Below are 21,497 nucleotides of genomic sequence, written 5' to 3' on the forward strand. Positions count from 1 at the left end.
GTGCCCTTGGGTTCAATCCCCAGTACTAAAACATCATCATCATCAACAACAACAAAAAGTAAGTAAAAATAAACCAATAAAAAATACACAAAAAATTAGTGTGGTACCAAAGACACAAGGAGGTGGGATCATATTTTGGCTATTCTGTTCTGGCGATCTGCAAAGTAGTCTTCTGTGCTGTGGCCCTTGCTCCTGAAAAGGTCAACATCTGTCTAGGTTTGAGATATGTTACCATTTTATTAATACATTGAGAAATGCTGCCTGTTTCCAAAAAGTCCTACCTCTCATCAAAGGCTATACCACGCTGAGGGCTCCACATCAGCCTTTCCCTTTCTATCACCGCAGGGTAAGAACCAAGCCCAAAGGAATATATGGGAAGAAGCCCAGGATTAGCTCCCCATTAGCATGGAGCATATTTGTCCCCCAGTCATCTGAGGTCTGAAATACTTTCATTAGAAAACAACGGGCTGCTGGGCTGGGGTTGTGGCTCCGCAGTAGGTTGCTTGCCTAGTACGTGTGAGGCCCTGGGTTCGATCCTCAGCACCACATAAAAATAAATAAAATGAAGGCATTGTGTCCAACTATAACTAAAAAATAAGTATCAAAAAAACCCCAAAAAACTACGGGCTGGAAGAAATATAGACAGAGGTGTGTGGAAAGAAGATCAAAGAGGAGTCTCACCTGGGCAGGTGTTCTTGTTGCATGCAATGGAACAAGCTTCTAGCACCTTCTCAGCCCTTCCACCATCTGTGCCCTTAGAACGGAGATCCAGGAGGATCAAATGGTTGTCAGAACCCCCTGGAAACAGAATTGGACATGATGGAATGAGAGGTGCATTGTAGGCCAAGTGAAGGAAATTGGGCAGCCGGTGGAGGAGACGAAGGCTGAGGAGGCTGGGAAGTAAGCACCCACCACGAGTATCAATTACCCACAAGAAAAGAAGCCCCAGGCCTAGGAATTGATAAGGGGACAGAACCTGTGTAAACAGGGGTATCATACAGAGGACCAATGTGAGGCTGCCAGGTAGAACATCTAGTGGCTTTTGTGGCTCAGACTACCAACACCCATGATATGACACAACACAACAGGGGTCAGCAACGGGTTGGAGTTTCCCTGGGTCCATGTGTTTGTGGCTTCTGACAAATAACTTGTAAATTTCCTAAGTGACTCTGATTTTTTTGCCATGCTGGGGATAGATCATGCGTGGCAGGGACTCTACCACTGAGCCACACCAGAGCCTCTCTGACACCAATCTTACAAGCTCCTCTAAGAAAGCACTAGAGAGTGGTGGGTAGGGGTTTCAATTTACTGCCCAGGTGGGAAAACCACCATACTTACTACGTACATATTTGGTGTTAAGACTCTGCTAGCCTCTTGCTCATTTTATTCCAAACCCTGGTGGGGTTGACAGTTGTGAATGCTTGATATAGTTCAGATTTTGGATAATTTGCTAGACTTTCCTGTTTGAGCATCCCTATCCTCAAAGTTCAAAATCCAAAATATTTTAGGTACCCTGTCATGTTCACGAAATTTGATTTTGGATTAGGGATACTCAACCTATATTATCAAAGTAGTACAGAAATCTTAAGTGTTCCCCCAAAGTCCACGTGGCACAGACTTGGTCTGCATGTGATGCTTTTGGGAGATGGTAGAACCTTTAAGGGGTGGGGGAAGGGAACAGTGGACCACAGATCCTTCCTCTTCTCTATTTTGCTGCCTGGCCAGGAAGTGAGGTTTTGTTCCACCACACACACCAGCCATAATATGCTACTTTACCATAGACTCAAAAGCAACGGGGCTGATTGTCGGATGAAAAACCTCCAAAACTATGAGCCAAAAGAAATGTCTTCTCTTTATAGACTTATCACCTCAGGTATTTGCTATCATGATAGTATGCCAAAAGAGCTGTCTGGACCTGACCAAAGGTCCAGAAACTCTTCAGAGCCCCTGGGTCTTTCCACTTTGAACTTTCATTAAGCCAGGCATGGATTTGGGACATAAGAGAATTCTCACCTCGGCATGGCTATGTTGCAGGGATGATTTCAAAGATGCAGGGGAGCTAAGTTGACAGCTTAGCTTTGGAGCCCTGTGGCTGAGTCCATTGATTGGCAATGTGGCTTCTGTCAGGCAGTTCAACATTCTGGAACCTCAAATGCCCATTTGTATAAAAAGACTAAAAATTCAAAAGGCTGTCATGAGGTTTAAATGAGACACTATACATAGTGCTTGGCGTGGTGCCAGGCACAAAGTAGATATTCACAGTCATCATCTGCTTCCATGTCTATACCACATCTCAAACGGCAGAATGAGCAAAGATGATGTCACCAGGGACAGGGCAGGCCTGGCGTGTAGGAAGGTGGACGAGACTGCTGACACCAGGGCTTTCCTGTGGCTAAAATGAACAGGACCTAACTCCTTGCAACTCCCATGGCAGTTCCCCAACCAGTGCCACTTGGGAGCTAGAATGGCTACAAATGCAGCCCTCACCACAGACCTGCTGTGCCAAAGCTGTGTTTTACCAGGATCCCCAGGGGATTTGTGTGCACAACCAGGTTTAAGAAACTAATCTAAGGGACCTTGAAGGTCACAGTCCACATTGGGATTTCTATTTCCATTGGATATTGGATTTTCAATATCTTGAAGATGTGAAGGATGAAACAGGAAAAGAAGCCAAGTAGAACGTGATGGGTGGGTATTGCCCAGGGCTGAGGTGGAGCTCACCCAGCCCCTGCCAGCTCTGCCACTAATGGACAGTTTGGTGGGAGCACCACTCCTTAAACCACGGGATCTGGGATCTCTGTAGATAGTGAAGGATAGGGTACAGGGAGAAAGCCCCTAAGCCTACAGATGCCATGACCCCACATTTCTGGTCCACCATCGCTACAAACAGGGCAGCCCTGTGTATAAAAAAGCCACCCTTCCTCATGGCAACTGACATTGATTTGAGAAAAATGCTGTCCTTCCTGGAGGAATCCGCAATGCCAGTGACATGGGTGGCAACCCATGGGGTCCTCACCTGGAAATCCACCTCACTCATGGTCAACCAGATCCAGAGGGTTTGTATTAAAGGAAACAAGTCTCCAGCAAGCCAACTCTTCAGGAACATGCAGCCAATCAGGGTCTCCCTCCCAGCAGGGAGAGCCTGATATGCCCTGACCTCAGAGCAAGACAATGTAGAGAGGGGTACTGGGTCCTGCCAATTTCAAGTCCTGGCTCTGCCACCTACAGGAATGTGTTGGCTGCAGCCCAACCTCTCAGATGAGCTTCAGGTACTGCCCCATAGAGCTGTTCCGAGGACACCTATTCCTCACTTTGGGTAATAAGTAGCGGCTTCTGTTGTCATGTGTGGCCCATCCGACAGGGCAGCTGGTAAGGCAAAAAGAATGGGGGGAGAGGAGGACACAAAGGAGGCCCTGCAGCGCCCAGAACCGCCACCCTGTAGGCCACATTCTGATCACACATGAGGAGAGTAGGCCTGCCCAACATCATGTGGTATTTGTACCTGTGACTATGTTGTAGCCCAGCTCCGTGAGGGCCTCACCCAGAGCTCTGCAGTTGGCCAGCACCTGCAGCTGATAGATCTTGAATTCTGTAGTCATAGCTTGCTTCAGGGCCACCGCAACCCCTGGTTAGGGAGATGGTGGGTCAGGAAGGCAAGAAAGAATTGAAAGATGATGAATCGAAAGCAGCCCTGTTTCCCCTGATGTTGCCTTGCTTTGCAATTCCAACCAAGGTTGTGGGGATTACATTTTAGTGTCAAATAATATAAATTTCTTCTTTTTCTGATACTGGGGATTGAATCCAGGGGTGCTCTACCACTGAGCTATATACTAGACTTTTTATTTTTTGTTTTGAGATAGGGTCTTGCTAAGTTGCTGAGTCTGATCTCAAACTTGCAAACCTGTTTCCTCAGTCTCCCAAGTAGCTGAGATTGCAGGCATGCACTACAGTGCCCAGTGATATATTTCTTTTTTGTGGTTCTGGGGATTGAACCTAGGGCCTTATATATGCTAGACAAGTGCTCTACCACCTAGCTACACCCCCAGCCCCATGTCTTTAACCCTATGATTACTGCAGACCTTACTGAGGAAACCTTTCTCTGAACAACTGCTTTTGAGGTAAGCTTTCTCTAGGCATGGGAATTGAGTGCTAATAGATTACCAAGTAAAAGCTTTTTAAAACAAGATGGATTTCATAGTTCTTTATAAGCTTGATGTATGAAAATCATCATTCAGCTGCCCAAAAAGTTGGGCAGATACAAGTTAGGCTGATTGCTCAGGTCATGCCTGGATGGAAGGGACAGCCCTGCTTTACCATGTGCCATCCAGACTCATCTGGCACCTGTGTTCAGTGCTGAGGGCTCCTTTACTAGATGGACACAGAAAAAAATGCAGGATCACACAAAATCCATGCACCTGAGTCCTGCCATTGAGTCTCCCATCAGGGTTTGTGAGAACAGTGGCTGGGCACTAGGTAAGCCTTCCAGAGTGGAAGGAACTGGGAGACTGACGGTGCAGGTGCAAACAGAGGACTTGAAAACTCCCCTTAGGCTCCCAATGCCTGCCACATCCTTAGGACTAAGATTCCACCACTGGCTGCTTTCTTAGGTCTCCTCCTTGGAAACAGTAGCACTTCTCCTTAACTGAGAAGCCACATCTCATCCTGAGCTCCTTGGCCCAAGTTCCACTAATCGTCTTGTTATAAGAGAACAGTGGGATAACTCAGGCCATCACAGACGTCCTTGGTCACTTGTCCAAATAGAAGAAATATATCAGTGAGACCCTGCTGCGCAGTCACAGAATCAACACAGGAGTTATCAGTGTGGCCCCAGGTGTGAGGGTCAGACACAGGTGCCTTGACAGGCAGGATCCATCAAGGGAAAGGCAGCTTGTCTGGCAGGGCTTGGATCCTAATTTTCCTCAACATTTGCTGAGCCCTCTTCCATCTTGAGTTCTTCTCTGTTGTTTCTCAAAGGGGGCTCTGGCCTGACCCTGTTTCACTGGAGGATGGCCATGAGTGGAGCAGACACCACTTCCTTCCTGCCCTCATCTTGTACCAATCCCAGTGGTCCACCTTTTCTTCTGTGTTAGCATCTCCTGACAGAGATTATACCCCAAGTTCCCTCCTCAGTGGAAGTCCTGGCTCACACTTTTGGAGGACAAGTGAGATGGAAATTAGAGACCATGGGATGACCATTGGAGCAAATGGGAGGTCATCGTGGCTGATGGTGCCACCCAAGGGCTCTGGGGTAGGCTTGGTGATACTTTACCAGCAATGGCATGGTTGTGGGGACCTCCTTGCAGGCCTGGGAACACAGCGGAATTGATGAGCGACTCCAGGTTGTACAGAATCTCTTTGCCGGTCTTGGGATCCACACTGCGCACTCCTGGGTAAAAAATACCATCAAAATGAAGTCCTATAGGCTGACCCCTCCATCTTCTCAAACCTACATTGTTTATGGTATAGTAAGCACCAGGCTGCCTTGACTCCTGGTGTGAGGACAGCTGCTTTGTAAGGCTATGGAGCAGAGGGGGCCCTTGCTGCTGCCCCTTCCTCTTTTTTTTTTGATTGAACCACTGAACTACATCCTCAGCATTTTTAATTTTGAGAAGGACCTCACCAAGTTGCTGAGGCTGGCCACGAACTTGAGATCCTCCTACCTCAGCCTCCTGAGTTGCTGGGATTTTTTGGAAACAGGATGGGTCACTGACTGGAACCCTGGCTTCAGCACCTCCACTCTACACCTATCATCTATTATGGCTTCTTTTCTTCATAACACCTGACTATAATGAAGCCTTAAAGTGGAAAGGAACAGAAATTTCCCTCCCGAGACTGTAACAAAGCACATGCCTTTGGCATTTCTTTAAAGATGACTAGGAAGGCGACTTAACAGAAATAATGCTCAGATGGGGAAGGTTTCTTTCTGAGAAAACATTCACACAGTAATAACTTAATAATTACTATTTAAAAATAAGTAATACTAACACCTCTACAGAGGTTTCTTTTTCTTTTTGGTGCTTGTAGGGATAGAACCCAGGGCCTCACACCTGCCAGGCAAACACTCTACCACTGAGCCACATCCACAACCCTATTTGGAATATCCTGGGAGCCAAGAACTGCTCTGAGCACTTTGTATAAATTCATTTAATTTCCTGAATAGCAGTCCAGTGAGACAGGTGCTATTACTCCAGTCCCCACTCCAGAAGTGAAGAAATGAAGCACCAAGAAGCTGCACGGGCAGCCTGGGACCAGTGTGTGGGACAGCCAGGATTTGCTCTGGTCCTCTGGCTACTGTCAGCCAGCAGAGGGTCTAATGAATCATTAACATACAATGGCAGAAATAAAAGGCCTCCTATGCAGGTGGGACAGGTCATCTGACTCAAAAGCATCAACCCCACTGAAGAAGGACCTCAATGGAGCACAGGGACAAGAGAGCGCTGGGAAACTGCCTGGGCACCTCGTTGGGTCAAGTCCTGGCTGGGGCAGGGCGAGGAGACCCTGCCCAGGAGTAAGAGTAATGCAGCTATCGAGGGCGGGTTTCTCTGCTCATGTGAGGCTGGAGCACAGATGTCATCACAGGCTGGCTAACCAAGGACCTGACCGCTCAAGTGATTTCCCAGGTATGGGAATCTAAAAATAAGGGGCACAAAGGCTTAGAGATGGGCTATAAGGTACAGGAAAGAGAAACTCCCCACTAAAACGATAAAACTTGCATTAAGGTTCATGCACCCAGCGTCTGCATCATTCCAACACAGAGCAGTTGCTGATCCCCTTCCTGTTTTCCTAGCATTTGGATGCATAGGAATGGGGCTACAATTCTTGCTCAGGACTTCCTTGTAGGTCCTCTGCATAAAGCCTGTCACTGCTCCTTCCTAAGTAGCTTTTTAAGGAACTGCATCCTAATATTTTCAAGAATTTCCAGTTTTTTGTTTTTTTTTAAGCTTCCTCAACCAAACCTGAACCCCCACAGCAAAAATGTCACCCAATACCCATCTACCCAAAAGTCAAAAGCTCACCTTTCCTGTAAAAGATCATGCCGGCACGGCAGCCTCTCAGGGTCTTGTGGGTGGTGGTGGTCACCACATGGCAGTGTTCAAAAGGTGAGGGTACCACGCCAGCCGCCACTAGCCCGCTGATGTGTGCCATGTCTGCCATGAGATATGCCCCACTCTCGTCTGCAATCTTCCGCAAACGTTCATAGTCCAGGTTTCGAGAGTAGCAGCTAGTTCCTGAGACAAGGATGACAGTAGAGTAAAGATGCCTGAGGAGCCAAGTTAGCCTCAATGCAAATCTACAAAATGGCCTCTGGATGTGAAGATATCAAGGCCTGAAGATTTCTCGCCTAAAATCACTAGAAGACAGAAATGGAGAGTGCCCTTGAAAACCACCTTTGTGCTAAAGGTAACCTCTGTGACCTCCCTTTTTAAGGCCATGGTGGTTGAGATGGCCTGTAATTGTGAAGGCCAGTGAGTCAGAGGGATTAACATTTCTAAATGTTTCTCTTAGAACAGCCTCAGATCTTATTCCACTGAGTACTAATGGTGGGAAATACAAACCTGTCCTTAAAGAAAAAAATGTACTTAGAGCCAAGAAGTTTAGCCATCCAAGGCAGAAACTAGCAGTGAGCTAAGGCAGGATGGAACTGTTGTTCATACCCTCTGTAATAGGCATGGGTGATGCCTATGAATAAGGCCACTGTTCGCCCCACTCCTCACCTGCGATGATCAGCTTCGGGTGGAAGAGGCGGGCATTTTCCTCCAGCTGGTCGTAGTTGATGTAGCCACTGTCTGGGTACACCTGTGGGGGCGTCGGGGACACACAGGCTCACCTGCTTCCTCTGGTCAACCAACCATGCCCACCACCTTTCCACCCACCATGACAACAGGAGCCATGTACCAAACTAGGACTTGATCCCCTCGATCCTTGTGCAGGGCATAGGGGTATTCAGCCTGCACGAGGAGTTTAGACAACCAAGTATGGCTCACATAACCAAGGATGACCTGAAAGGCCTCGGGAGAAAAGACAGCCCCGGCCCTGGGGTGCTATCCTTTGAGAAGGAGGAACCCCAAAGCCCCTACAGAAAGAAAAAGATGCAAGAAATAGCCTTCACACATGATGCACAGTCCAAAACATGGTGACCTTCAGGCATGAGACAAAACAAAGCAAATACAACAAAAAACCTGCCTAACACCATTTCTGTTCCAAGGACCAAGAGGACCTTCCATGTAATAGGGTACACTTTATACCTGACATAAACCTTGCTGCCTGACCACTGCTGGCTTATTTAAAGACTAATGTGTTTGTCTTTTCTCCTTCCTCCTTTCCATCTTCCCTCCCCTAGTTGCTGGGGAAGCAACATTCTTCCTGTCCTAGCCTGTGTTTATTGCGTCCTTCAGACCACTGACCACAGGAATAAAAAAATCCACACTTGGGAGTTTGTTAACAGTGGATCTAAGAAATGGTTCTCAAGGTGACCATCTGGATATGAATTATGATTCCTGATAGACACACCTAAAGCCTAGATCTTGTAGTCTCCTTTTAAAAAGACTTCTGTTCCCGGGGCAGTTAGAATTGCAGCTTCCCTGGAACATGAGTCTGTGGCCTTTATCATTTGCTAGCAAATTAATACAACTTCTTTTTCCTTTTTATTAATACCTTGCCCTCATTATTGTATCCGCACTGGGGACAAGGACCAAGTTTTCAGTATTACCATGAGATAAGAAAACAAAATAAAAGCCATGAATATTAGGAAAAAGGAAATAAATAACTGATATTCTCATAGCAGCATGATTGGGCACCCAAAAAACCCAGAAGCCCAGAGGCAAACTATTACAATGATGTTAACTTACAAAGTCACTGGATATTGCATCAAAAGGCAAAAATCATGCCGAGTATAGTTCAGTGATAGAGCTAGCTCATGCTTAGCAGGCACAAAGGGCTTTTTGCATCCCCACTACAACCCCCCACCCAACCAAAACCCAAACTCAATTACAAAAGCACATATAATCAATAAAAATGAAATTTAATAAAGTTATTATGTCTCAAAAACCATAAATTAAGTAACACAAGGTGTCTGAGATGGCAGCAGAGCAATTCAAAGACTTTTTAAAAATAAAAACTATTTCTATCAATTCCCTTGGAATATGTTTTCTTAAATTTACTTGCTCTATCTCTCCTCCAGGAGGCTGATGTTCCTTCTGATATGATAAGGTGGCAACAGAGACTGAGAATGAGGCAGAGGGTGGATTTCCTACCTTTGGTCCCACCTTCCCCCTGTAACAGAGCCCTAAATGAACTCTAGACAGGGCAAAGGGGAAAAGCAAAGGGAGGGGGCGTAGGAGTAGGAAAGATGGTGGAATGAGAGGGTCATCATTACCCTAAGTACCCGTAAGAAGACATGAAGAATGTGACTCTACTTTGTGTACAACCAGACATGAAATTTTCTGTGAATATTCAAAATACAGTCTTGATCTAAGTTGTATTTCCACTAAATTACAATTCAGTACTAATAAGCTGTATTGTTAATTCTTTTTTAAAATATCTTTATTTTATTTTTATGTGGTGCTAAGGACCGAACCCAGTACCTCACGCATGCCAGGAGAGCATGCTACCGCTTGAGCCATTTCCCCAGCCCCATAATTCTTAAAAAAAAGAAAGAAAGAAAGAAAGAAATTAAAAGCTCTGAATTGTTTCTGATTCAGAAGGGCCTGCCTCTCCTCTCCCTCCACCATGAGGGAAGGTGTGCTAAGACTGTGACAAGCTTTGGATTAACACAGTCTAGCTAAATCTATATAAATACATATTTTCTGCCTTTGGTCCCAATATGTTCTCTGTCCTCTTATGAAAGCTCTCTGTATCCCTGGAGTCCTGGAAGATGGAGCTTTGAGAAAGAAAATGGCCTGATCTACCTCCAAAAAGCCAGCTTTGAATGACACTTGTTTTCCCACAAACTTGTCTCCTGCATTTTAGTGAAATGAGATGAATGACCAAGTCTTTCCTACCTGGTCTTGCCCTCTTTTCCCTCTTGTAAAAGCTGTTTGGGTGACAGGTGCATTGGCTACACTTATAATCCCAGCAATTCAGGAAGCCAACTAAGAAGGATTGCAAGTTCAAGGCAGGTTAGGCAACTTAACTTAGAACCTGTCTCACAATTAAAAATAAAGGCTGGGGATATAGGTCAGTGGGTAAAATGCCATTGGGTTCAATCACTAGTACCACAAGAAAACAAGAAGCTGGGTGGGAGGCTGAGGCAGGAGGATTAAAAGTTCAAGGCAACTGTGGGCAAATTAGTAAGACCCTGCCTTAAAATAAAATAAAATAAAAAGGGTTGGGGATGTAACTCAGGAGGAGAGTGTCCCTGGGTTCAATTTCCACTACTGATACCACCACCCCCCAAAACAACAAAAACAAGAAACAACAACAAAAAAAACTGTTTATGTTCCTGAGCCCCAGAAGATGGAGATTTTAAACAGAAAAGGTTTCCTGTCTTCCTCAAGGATGGCTTTGAATAAACCTGTTTTCCTTCACCATCCCTGTGTTCCTAACTTGAGAGGACCAAGGTGCAGTGGAAGCTTCACAACAAGAACATTATTGAGAGTCATCCTAAATATTTATTTATTTATTTTTAGTTGTAGTTGGACACAATACCTTTCTTTTATTTATTTATTTATTTTTATTTGGTGCCAAGGATCGAACCCAGGGCCTTGCACATGCTAGGTGAGTGCTCTACCGCTGAGTCACAACCCCAGTCCAAGAGGCATTTTAAAATGCTAGTAATTAAGGCAATATTTGTGGAATGGCAGACAATCTGATTGATGGAAGGAAGAGCACCCCAGAACAGAACTCCATGTGATGTAGGATATCTGGCCAATGTCAGTGGCGACAGGAAACTCCGGTGGAGAAAGAATGGCTTTTTCAATAAATGGCTCTAGACCAACTGGGTATCCACATGGAAAACAAAAGGTTCTCTGTTACCTCAAACAACACACAGAAATAAATTTCAGATCTAGTGATCCCCACTTCTGCGTGGATATCCTAAGAACTCGGAAATCAGTTTGCCAAAATGACATCTGTATTCCCATGTTCACCACAGCACTGTTCACCACAGCCAAGACATGGAAGCAACCCACTGTCCACCAATAAATGAATGAGGAAAATGGGAAGTGGAAGGCCATCCACCTTAAAAAGGAGTTCTTCCCCTTGTGGTACCATGGATGAACCTCAAGGACACCAAGCTAGGTAAAATAAGCCAAGTACAGAAGGACAAAACCTTCATGATCTCACTTATATCTGGAATCTAAGAAGCAGAGAGAATGGTGGCTTTCAAAGGCTGGGGGGAAGGAATGGGGACATGTTGGTCAAGGGTACATAGCTGACTAAGGGATAAATGAAAAGTACTGAAGGAGATGGATATGTTAAGTGTAGAACTAAATGTGAAACATAAAACAGCCTATTTTCAGTTCAAAGCCCAGCAACACAAAATTAATCAATTGTTTTTTTTGTGTGTGTGTGGTATTCAAGATTGAATTCAGGACGTCATGCATGCTAGGCGGCAAGTGCTCTACCACTGAACTATGTCCCCAGACCAAAATGTATCTTTTTAAACACATATCTTAGTTCAGTTTATTAAAGTCATGTTAAAACATATGGGCAAAGGGGAGGTAAACATATTGAAAGGTGATTACTGCAGGGCAAACCCCCAAGTCTGGGATGTGGGGAGGAGGTACCAAGGGAAAACTTCATGGTCTGCAGCCCCCAACCTGAGCCTTCCTTTCCCTCAATTACTGGGCCCTACTAAAAACTACCAGCACACCTGGAGTGAAAGGTTCCAGGTTTGGTAGTCATCCCCAGATGAAGCTCTTACAATCCAGCACAATTACAGAGGCTTGCATGCAAAGTTCTAGGCACTGAGGAGACAGCATCTAGGAGTCAGGTTAAAAGACCATTTTGGTTTTAAGCATGTAGTTTTTCTGAACTGAATAAAGAATCCATTGTCCCAGTGAAACTTATCCTAACGGACACCCAGTAAAAAAAATGGACATGGTCAGGTCTGGTGGCACACACCTATAGTCCCAGCTACTCAGGGACCTGAGACAGAAAGATCACTTGAGCCCAGGCTGGGCAACAGAATGCATTCCATCTCAACAATTTTAAAAAGTTCTTTAAAAAAAAAAAAAAAAAATTTTTTTTTTTGAGTGCTTGATTGAATCCAGGGTCTCACACATGGAAGGCAAGTGCCCTGCCACTGAGATACACACCCAGCCCCTATAACTTTTCTTTAAGCCATAATTACCAAAAAAATCTATTGGTGGTCTATCCTTCCATGTTTTTCTTTTTAAATGTTGGAGGTTTTTTAAAGCTTTTCACTTTTGGATCTTACTGGTTTTTGTTTGTTTGTTTGCTTGTTTTAGTTTTTTAATGCTCCTGGAGCATTCACAGGCATTTATAACAAACTGCAGTGGGGTGAGGGCAGTGCAGAGGCTGGTGGCTAGGAAGAGAGACCCCCTCAGTCCTGCAGGAACAGGGAATGGGAGGGATTCCAGTGATAGAGGAAGACAGGAGGAGACCATGCAGAGGTGGGCTAGAACTCAGTGTTGCTGTTCTTCCACCAAGAAATGAATTCTGGCCTGTATTAGGCAATTGCAAAGAGTCCCGTGGAGCAGGGTTAAGGGCTGAAGACAGAGGCAGGAGGTCCAGGGAAAGGCTGAGCAGGAAAGCCACCCCAGAATACCTACTGTTACAGAAGAGGCATGGCATGTGTGGCTGCTGATAGGCCAATCAGGCCTGTCTTCTCCCTGGTAACTGAGGACTTGAGGGTGCCACTCACAGCACCCTCCAGATGTGCTGTGCCTCCTGTGGTTTGCCTCAGCTGGGGTCCTGGGCCCTGCCTTTCCACACTCTGGCAGGCCTGCCACAGGGTAGGCTCCCATTATGCCCAGGGAGCTGCAGCCTACAGAGTGCATGTCAAAGATGGGGATGGCCAGAGGGAACTGGAACACAAGACTTCATTTCCTAATGCCCAGAATGAATTCTTCAGGAATAGAGAAAAGCAAGAAGATACCCAAGGCCTCAAGAAGACTCCAGAAGGCTCCAGAAAACAAGTCAATAATTACCCTCTGAAACAATCTTTTTTTGTTGTTGTTGTTGGTTTTTTTGATATGGGGTCTTACTATGTTGACCAGGCTGGACTGAAACTTCTGGGTTCAATCGATCCTCTTGCCTCTGTCTCTCATGTGGCCAGGACTATGGGTAAGTGCCACTATCCTGGGGTTTCTGCCACAGCTTTTGCAATAGCAAAAGAAAGAGTAGAAACTGGCTTTTCTTTGGGTGGGGGGAAGAATGAAGATTCTTTTATTCATTGACTTCTTCTGATCAATGTCAGTCTTTGAATTATAACCAGACAACCACAGGTTATTCAGTTTTGTTAAAATGGAAAGAAACAACTTTGACTTTGAGTCGTAACAACTTTAAAACTAAAAGATCCCATTCTAGAATTATGTACTTCATTTTCTTAAAAGATATCTTCAGTTATTATGCCAGCATCTGAAAAAGGCAGCCCCTGATAGTAAATGAGTAACTGGAATAACCACACAATATTATTGTGAGCACCAGTAAAATAAGTCTTTAAAATTATTTTTCCTATTTGAATAACGATTACATTAAACCATAACTACGGGGGGCGGGAATCAGTGTAAATAAATGACACAGGTCAAAAGAAAACTCAGAAGGCTGAGGCGTCTATCAGTGGGAAAATTTTTATGAAAAAAACTAGTCTCCCATGTGGCTAGACTATGGGTAAGTGCCACTATCCTGGGGTTTCTACCATAGCTCTTTCAATAGCAAAAGAAACTGTAGAAAACCGGCTTTTATGTTCTAAATCCAAACACAAAAGTGTTTTTTTTAATTGTTGTCACATGTTTAAAAATCTGGCTTCAAGGCTGGCCTGGGCCACTGAGAAGATCTTTGACTAGAAACACCTAGGCTTTCCATAAAACAAACAGTCACTTGCACACACACACACACACACACACACACACACAATTCCCTGTGTTTTCTGAGCAAACACAGACAACCAACAGGACACCACAAAGAACATGGGATTTCCATGTGGAATACTGGCTTGATCTTGAAAGAAGAAAATTACACCTCCAATATTTAGCAAGTTTAAAGACTTTTTTCTACTGGTAGCAAGTAGAAAACAACCAGAAATGGCACTATTTGACAATAAGACACACACAAAGAAAGGCTCCTAGGCACCAGAAAGAATCACAACACCAGGCAACAAAGATGATGCACATTATTCTTTTCTACCCATCGCCCTTAGTGTTTATTATAGACAAAGCACTGTCTCACTTGAGCCCCCACCTCCTATATGCATTTTTTAAACTTGCATATTTACACAGATGGAGCTCCCATTAAAGATTTGCCCCACAAACCCCAGAGGCAGCGCTGGGCACTGGTTCTGAGGGTACTGGTTCCTTTTCTGGGCACATGGCTCATGCTGGTTGTGGCTGGCTGAGGACTGGTCTGTGCAAAGTGGTCAGTGATGGCTGCAGGAGTGGGCTGGAACCCTGAGTAGGTAGTGGCTGGGTTTAGCTAGGCTGTGGAGGTCTGTGGCCATTGCCAGTGTTACTGGGGCTAGAGTCAGGGACACTGCAATCCTTGTTGCAGCTGCTGGCCCACAGGGGAACCAGGCGAGATTGTTTCTTGGTGAGAGTAGAGCTGCTGCTGACCTGGTTGCTAGGAGCTGTTACTCTAGGTGCTGTTCCCCTAGTTCTGGGGTGGCCACCACCTGGCTGCATCTGAACCCTCCTCAGCTGTTGCCTATTCCCCTCTCTCCCTCCCTCCATGGTCGTAGCACCATGTCAAATTCTGTGTTTTCTTTGCTTAAGATGGCAAACAAACAAAACAAAACCATCTATCCCAGCTGTCCCTAGTGGGCCCTGGGAGCCTAAGGAGTCCCCAGGGCAGAGAAATGAAAATGGTACAAGGTAGGGTTTCCTGAAGTGTCACAGGAACAAAACTACTTAAACTGACAAGAATAGTCAGATACTGGAGGTTTTCCAATGAAAGGGAATGGAAGACAGATCATCTCTTACCTTATAGGGCATAGATTCAAAGAAGATGGATGTTGCAGAGATTTTCTTCTTGTCTGTCATAAACCCATGGGTCAGGTGGCCCCCATCAGGCAGGTCCAGACCCATGATGCGCCCGTGGGGCTCCACCAGGGCCGTGTACACTGCAAAGTTTGCAGGGGAGCCTGAAACAGGAGGCCAGAAGAGGCATGATTATTTCTTCCTGAGTGGCATCCAGGAGCTTGGCTACTAGACGATTATTCAGGAGAGGCTGAGAACACACCTGGCCTCCAATATGACCTCCCCAATCCCCAAGAGGTAACTCTGCACCAGTCTCCTTGAGAGTAAGAGAAGGGGAAGTTCCTGGGAGTGCAGAGGTGGGAGCCCAAGGCAGTGGAGAAGGATGCACACACCCGTCTCTTTGGCTCACTTCTTACTTAGGACTCCTTTTGTAAACATCAGCCTGGGGGCCTGGCCTGGAGGGGCTGCATGGGACAATCTAGATGTGGTCATCACCTGAATAAGGCTGGACGTTGACCCCCCAGCACTGTGGGTCCAGATGATAGGCCTGCAGAGCCCGTTTCTGACAGAGTGTTTCCAGTTCATCAATAAACTCAGTCCCGCCATAATACCTGTGGGAGAGAAGCAGGAGCCCCACATCCACTGTGGGCCCTGACCTTTGCTCCTAGCAGAGGCCAAAGCTCAGGAGTGGGAAGAATACAGTGGAAGGAAGTGAGAAAGTCTCAGCTCCCCATCTTGTCCTATAAGGTTGTAGGAGGATCCAATGAGATATATAAGTTGTTACTCAGTAAATCTACTAAAGCTCAAGGCAGAGGTAGTTATTCACAGTAGGAGAAAGACAAAGCCTTCAATTTGACCCTCAGACTTCAATAGAGAACTTCAGGGGCATCTCAGGATAGAATGACGGTTCATTCTCCAAGGATGACCCTTCTTTTTCTGTGTCCATTGGAATACAAATGCTAACATTCACCAAGATCATGTCTTATTCTGTACTTTCTTTGTCTGATAATGACTGTAAAAAACAAACAACAGATGGCCAGGCGAGGTGATGCATGCCTGTAATCCCAACAACTTAGGAGGCTGAAGCAGGAGGACCTCAAGTTCCAGTCCAATTTGGAAAACTTAGTGAGTCTCTGTCTCAAAATAAAAAATAAAGGGCTTGGGCTGTAACTCAGTGGTAGAATATCCCTGGGTACAATTTCTAGTACCACAACCCCCCCGCCCAAATGAAGCTGGACATGGTGGCACTGTCTAAAGTCCTAGCACTTGGGAGGTTGAGGAAGGAAGATCACTGAAGTCCAGCAACATAGAAAGATCCTATCTCAAAATAAACAAATAAATAAATAAATATTAAAAAAAAATACATATATTTCATATATACACACATACCTATGTCTATATGTATGTATGAACACACACACACACATATATGGCTTACACTGGTTCAAAAGAGTTGAGAAAAGTAATCACTGCACATGTAAATCCAACATTTATAACAATAAATTTTATACAGGTTGAGCATCTCTAACTAAAAATATGAAACCCAAATGCTCCCAAATCTGAAGCTTCTTGTATACCAAGGTCTCACCGTGTGATGCCCAGCACTGCTCTGGGACTCTGCACTGTCCCCACTAGAAAGAAGGCACTCACCAGAGGCAGTTCCCAGACTGTGGACTACCTAGACTCCAAAACTATAAAAATAAGTTACTCTATTTACAAATACTCAGTTTCAGCAATTCAGCTATACAAACAGAAAACAGACAAAGAAAGTTGGAGATAGAAGAAGTAAAGTAGATGGCCAATAGACAAAAGGCAACTCATGTCCCATATATCAGCAACATAGGAATAATCAGGATTTAAAATAAAAAAACACAAACCATTTACAATAGCACCTCCAAAACTGAAGTACTTAAGCACAAATCTAATAATTTATGCATTAAGTTTTCTAACTTTGAACATGGATGGGAGAAATCACAAGGAACATAAAAAAAAAAAAAAGTTTCAAAGGGAGTGGGGTGTATAATTCATTGGTAGAGCCTAGAATGCATTAGAACCTACCTGCCTTGCAACCCAGCATCACAAAAAGTTTCAAATTTTGGAACATTTAGAATACTTAACCAGTATAGTCTATGCAAATATTCCAAAATCTGAAAAACTCTGAAATCTGAAGCACTCTTGGTCCTAAGCATTTCAGATGAGACACTCAGCCTGCACTACAAGTTCCATTTCACTTCTCAGCCACTCTGATACAGATGAGAGTAACAGTCATTTTTTGTGACATCCCTCAAAGGACACTGATCTTTTCTCAGTCAGGGTTGGATGATATTCCTTATTAGCCTGGCCTGCTGTTCTAGAAAGCTACCAAAGAGACTGTTAAATGTAACCCTGAATATACCTGCTCCACGAACAGCAGTGGTATCACAGGCTAGAAATCATAGAAGAGCTATGCAGGAGGGCAGGAGTGGAAGAGCACAGACTCCACAATTGGAAAGCCTGTTTTCTTTGGTACCAGGGGTGCTTAACCACCGAGCCACATCCCCAGCCCGTTTTTATATTTTATTAGAACCAGGGTCTGTATGAGTTCCTTAGGGCCTCACTATGTTGCTGAGGCTGAATTGTAATCCTCCCGCCTCGACCTTGAAAGTAGCTGGGATTACAGGCGTGTACCATTCCGTCCAGCTGGGAAGCCTGTTTTCTGAAGTTTACATGTTGTTTAGATTCTACACTCATTCAGCACTTCACATCACTATGTCAGAAACAGGACTTGGAAGACACTCACTTACCTCTGGCCTGGGTACCCCTCAGAGTATTTGTTATTTAAGCAAGAGCCCAGGGCCTCTAAAACTGCTCGGCTGGCGAAATTCTCTGAGGCGATCAGCTCCAATCCGAACCTCTGACGGTTACTTTCCTTCTTAATGATGTTGTAAACCTTATGAAAAGAAAACAGATGCTGGACAGTTGGTTTTCTTTTTGGTATCAGGGCACTTGACCACTGAGCCACATCTCCAGTCCTATTTTGTATTTTATTTAGAGACAGGGTCTCAACTGAATTGCTTAGCACCTTGTTTTTGCTGAGGCTGGCTTTGAACTTGTGATCCTCCTGCCTCAACCTCTCAAGCTGCTGGGATTTACAGGCTTGCACCACAGCTCTGGCAAGAAAATTATCTTTACACATCCCACCTAATTTTTAATTCTACACCATCCTGTTATTTTTATCCCTGCTTTCCACCAAGTTTCTCCCTCCCTGAACTTCATTCCCTGCTCCTCTTCCTTACCAACAAGATGCTTCAGCAAATCCAGAGAGATAGAGAGTAGATTAATGGTTGCCTAGGGCTGGGAAGTTTGGGGAGGACTAGGGTGATAGCTGATTGGTTCTTTTGGGGGGAAAAATTTGCAAATACAGATTTAAGATATTTTTCACTTTATGATGGTGGGAAAATGACATAGATTCAATAGAAAACATACTTCAAACTTTGATTTGGGAAATCAAAGGCATTTCTGTATATCAGTGACGAATCTTCAGAAAGGGAAATGAGGAAAACTACCCCATTTTCAATAGCCTCAAAAAAAAAAAAAAAAAAATACTTGGGAATCAACAAAAGAGGTGAAGGATCTATACAATGAAAATTATAGAACCCTAAAGAAAGAAATCAAAGAAGACCTTAGAAGTTGGAAAGATCTACCTTGCTCTTAGATAGGCAGAATTAATATTATCAAAATGACCATACTTCCAAAAGCCCTATACAGATTTAATGCAATTCTGATCAAAATTCCAATGACATTCCTCATAGAAATAGAAAAAAGCAATCATGAAATTCATCTGGAAAAATAAGAGACCCAGAATAGCTAAAGCAATCCTTAGCAGGAAGAGTGAAGCAGGTGGCATCCAAATACCAGACCTTAAACTATACTACAGTAACAAAAACAGAATGGTTTTGGAACCAAAACAGACTGGTAGACCAATGGTACAGAATAGAGAACATGGAGACTAACCCTCGAAATTACAATTAACTTGTATTAGACAAAGGTGCCAAAAACATGCATTGGAGAAAAGATAGCCTCTTCAACAAATAGTGCTGGGAAAACTGGAAATCCATATGCAACAAAATGAAACTAAACCCCTATCTCTCACCATGCACAAAACTCAACTCAAAATGGATCAAGAACTTACGAATAAAACCAGGGACCCTGCGTCTAATAGAAGAAAAAGTAGGCCCTAATCTCCATCATGTGGGATTAGGTCCCAAATTCCTTAATAAGACTCCTATGGCGCAAGAATTAAAATCAAGAATCAATAAATGGGATGGACTCAAACTAAATCTAGATGCCCAATCTAGATGCCCTTCAATAGATGAATGGATAAAAAAAAAAATGTGGCATATATACACAATGGAATATTACTCAGCAATAAAAGAGAATAAAATCATTGCATTTGCAGGTAAATGGATGGAGTTAGAGAAGATAATGCTAAGTGAAGTTAGCCAACCCCCCCCCTAAAAAACAAATGCCGAATGTTTACTTTGATATAAGGAAGCTGATTCCTAGTGGGATAGGGAGAAGGAGCATGGGGGGAACAGACAAACTCTAGATAGGGCAGAGGGAATGGAGAGGAAAGCGGGGGGCAGGGGGAATGGGGTTATTAATGATGGTAGAATGTGATGATCATTATTATCCAAAGTACAGATATGAAGACACGAATTGGTGTGAATATATACTTTGTGTACAACCGGAGATATGAAAAATTGTGCTCTATATATGTAATAAGAATTATATATTCTGCTGTCATATATAAATTTAAAAAAAATTAAATTGGGGGCTGGGCACAGTGATGCACACTTGTAATCCCAGCTACATAACAGTCTAAGGCAGGAGGATTCCAGGTTTGAAGCCAGCTTTGGTAACACTATCTCAAAATTAAAAAATAAAAAAAAAAAGGCTGAGAACATAACTCAGAGGTAGGACATGAGGAAGTTCTAGCTCCAATCCCCAGTACCACAACAAACAAACAAACATTGTTATAAAAATAAAAAAAAGATGCTTCTGGACATCTAAATAGATATGCTCTCTCTGCACTGTAAAGAAAGGTTCAGGGGCTGGAGTTGTGGCTCAGTTGTAGAGCGTTTGCCTGGCATGTGTAAGGCCCTGGGTTCGATCCTCAGCACCATATACAAATAAATAAAGATCCACTGACAACTTAAAAAAAAAAATAAAAAATAAAATATATATATATATATATTACACACACATTAGGTTCAATCTCTATAATCTCTCCCCACCTTCCTCCAGAACATCTAGCATGATGCTCTACGCTTTGCAGAAACAGCTAAATTTAGCCTCAAAGGACTTTTAACCTTTCTCAAGCCACTCAATTTCAATTTCGCAGTCTTATTTTTTTTTTTTAAGTTTTCAGCGGACACAACATCTTTATTTGTATGTGGTGCTGAGGATCGAACCCAGCGCTGCGCGCATGCCAGGTGAGCACGCTACCATTTGATCCACTTCCCCAGCCCCACAATTTCGCAGTCTTTTTCATATGTGTGGTGCTGGGATCAAATCTAAGGCCTAGCACAAATGCTCTACCACTAGCAAACTACTCCCTTACCCCTACCACTAGCAAATGCTCTACCACTGAACTGTACTCCAGCCCCACAATCTGATACTCTTTCAATATTTGCAAGGCTGTCCATAATAAAATTAATTCATGATTAGAACCAAAGATTTAGGGGCTGGGCCTAGAATGTGTAAGATCTGTCCATCACGGTGGTTTGGGCTGGGGTTGCGGCTCAGAGGTAGAGCACTCGCTTACCATGCGTGAGGTACTGGGTTTGATCCTCAGCACCACATAAAAATAAAAAAATAAAGATATTGTGTCCACCTATAACTAAAAAAAAAAAAAAAAAAAAAAGATCTGTCCATCTGTCCATCATGGTGGTTAGAGGGATAGGGAGAGGAAAAGAACTAGAGATTTAAACACCTGATGTAAAAATAAGGCGAAGACCTCACAAATCTCACCTCAATGTCACTGTCCTTGAGGGGCTGCACCAGCATCTTATCATGGGAAGACCACACAGCAGGATCCCAGTGGGTCCCATTGACTGGAGTTGCCATTGTATTGGTTCCAAGTTGCCTAGAAAAACAGGAAAACTATATGTGACTTTAAATATTAAACTGAGGCAAAGCTCATCACAATCTGTAAGTTCCCTCCAGTTGCTAAAGTGCTGACATACTTTTTTAGCCTTTCCCTCAGAACTGCTTGATACACACAAGCACAATCTATTGCAAAACCACAGTTCCTTTTTCTTGTAAGTTGGACACAATGTCTTGATTTTGTTTATTTTTATGTGATGCTGAGGATTGAATCCAGTGCCTCTAATGTGCTAGGCATGGGCTCTACTGCTGAGC

General features: G+C 44.0%; 1 protein-coding gene across 2 annotated transcripts in view; it reads right to left on the bottom strand.

The window, feature by feature from the left end:
• Shmt1 (serine hydroxymethyltransferase 1) overlaps positions 1-21,497 on the bottom strand; it is a 29,115-nt gene that overhangs the window by 2,203 nt on the left and 5,415 nt on the right. For both annotated transcript variants that reach the window (XM_071603666.1, XM_027921444.3), the window contains exons 2-10: positions 21,108-21,222; positions 17,879-18,024; positions 15,591-15,706; positions 15,099-15,259; positions 7,716-7,797; positions 7,017-7,229; positions 5,270-5,386; positions 3,503-3,625; positions 682-798 (exon numbers count right to left, since the gene is read on the bottom strand). In XM_071603666.1, coding sequence (XP_071459767.1) covers positions 682-798; positions 3,503-3,625; positions 5,270-5,386; positions 7,017-7,229; positions 7,716-7,797; positions 15,099-15,259; positions 15,591-15,706; positions 17,879-18,024; positions 21,108-21,203 — 1,171 coding nt within the window. In that variant the 5' untranslated portion in view covers positions 21,204-21,222. The remainder of the gene's footprint in view (positions 1-681; positions 799-3,502; positions 3,626-5,269; positions 5,387-7,016; positions 7,230-7,715; positions 7,798-15,098; positions 15,260-15,590; positions 15,707-17,878; positions 18,025-21,107; positions 21,223-21,497) is intronic.

The sequence above is a fragment of the Marmota flaviventris genome, chromosome 17 (assembly GCF_047511675.1).
Source record: "Marmota flaviventris isolate mMarFla1 chromosome 17, mMarFla1.hap1, whole genome shotgun sequence".
Lineage (NCBI taxonomy): Eukaryota > Metazoa > Chordata > Mammalia > Rodentia > Sciuridae > Marmota > Marmota flaviventris.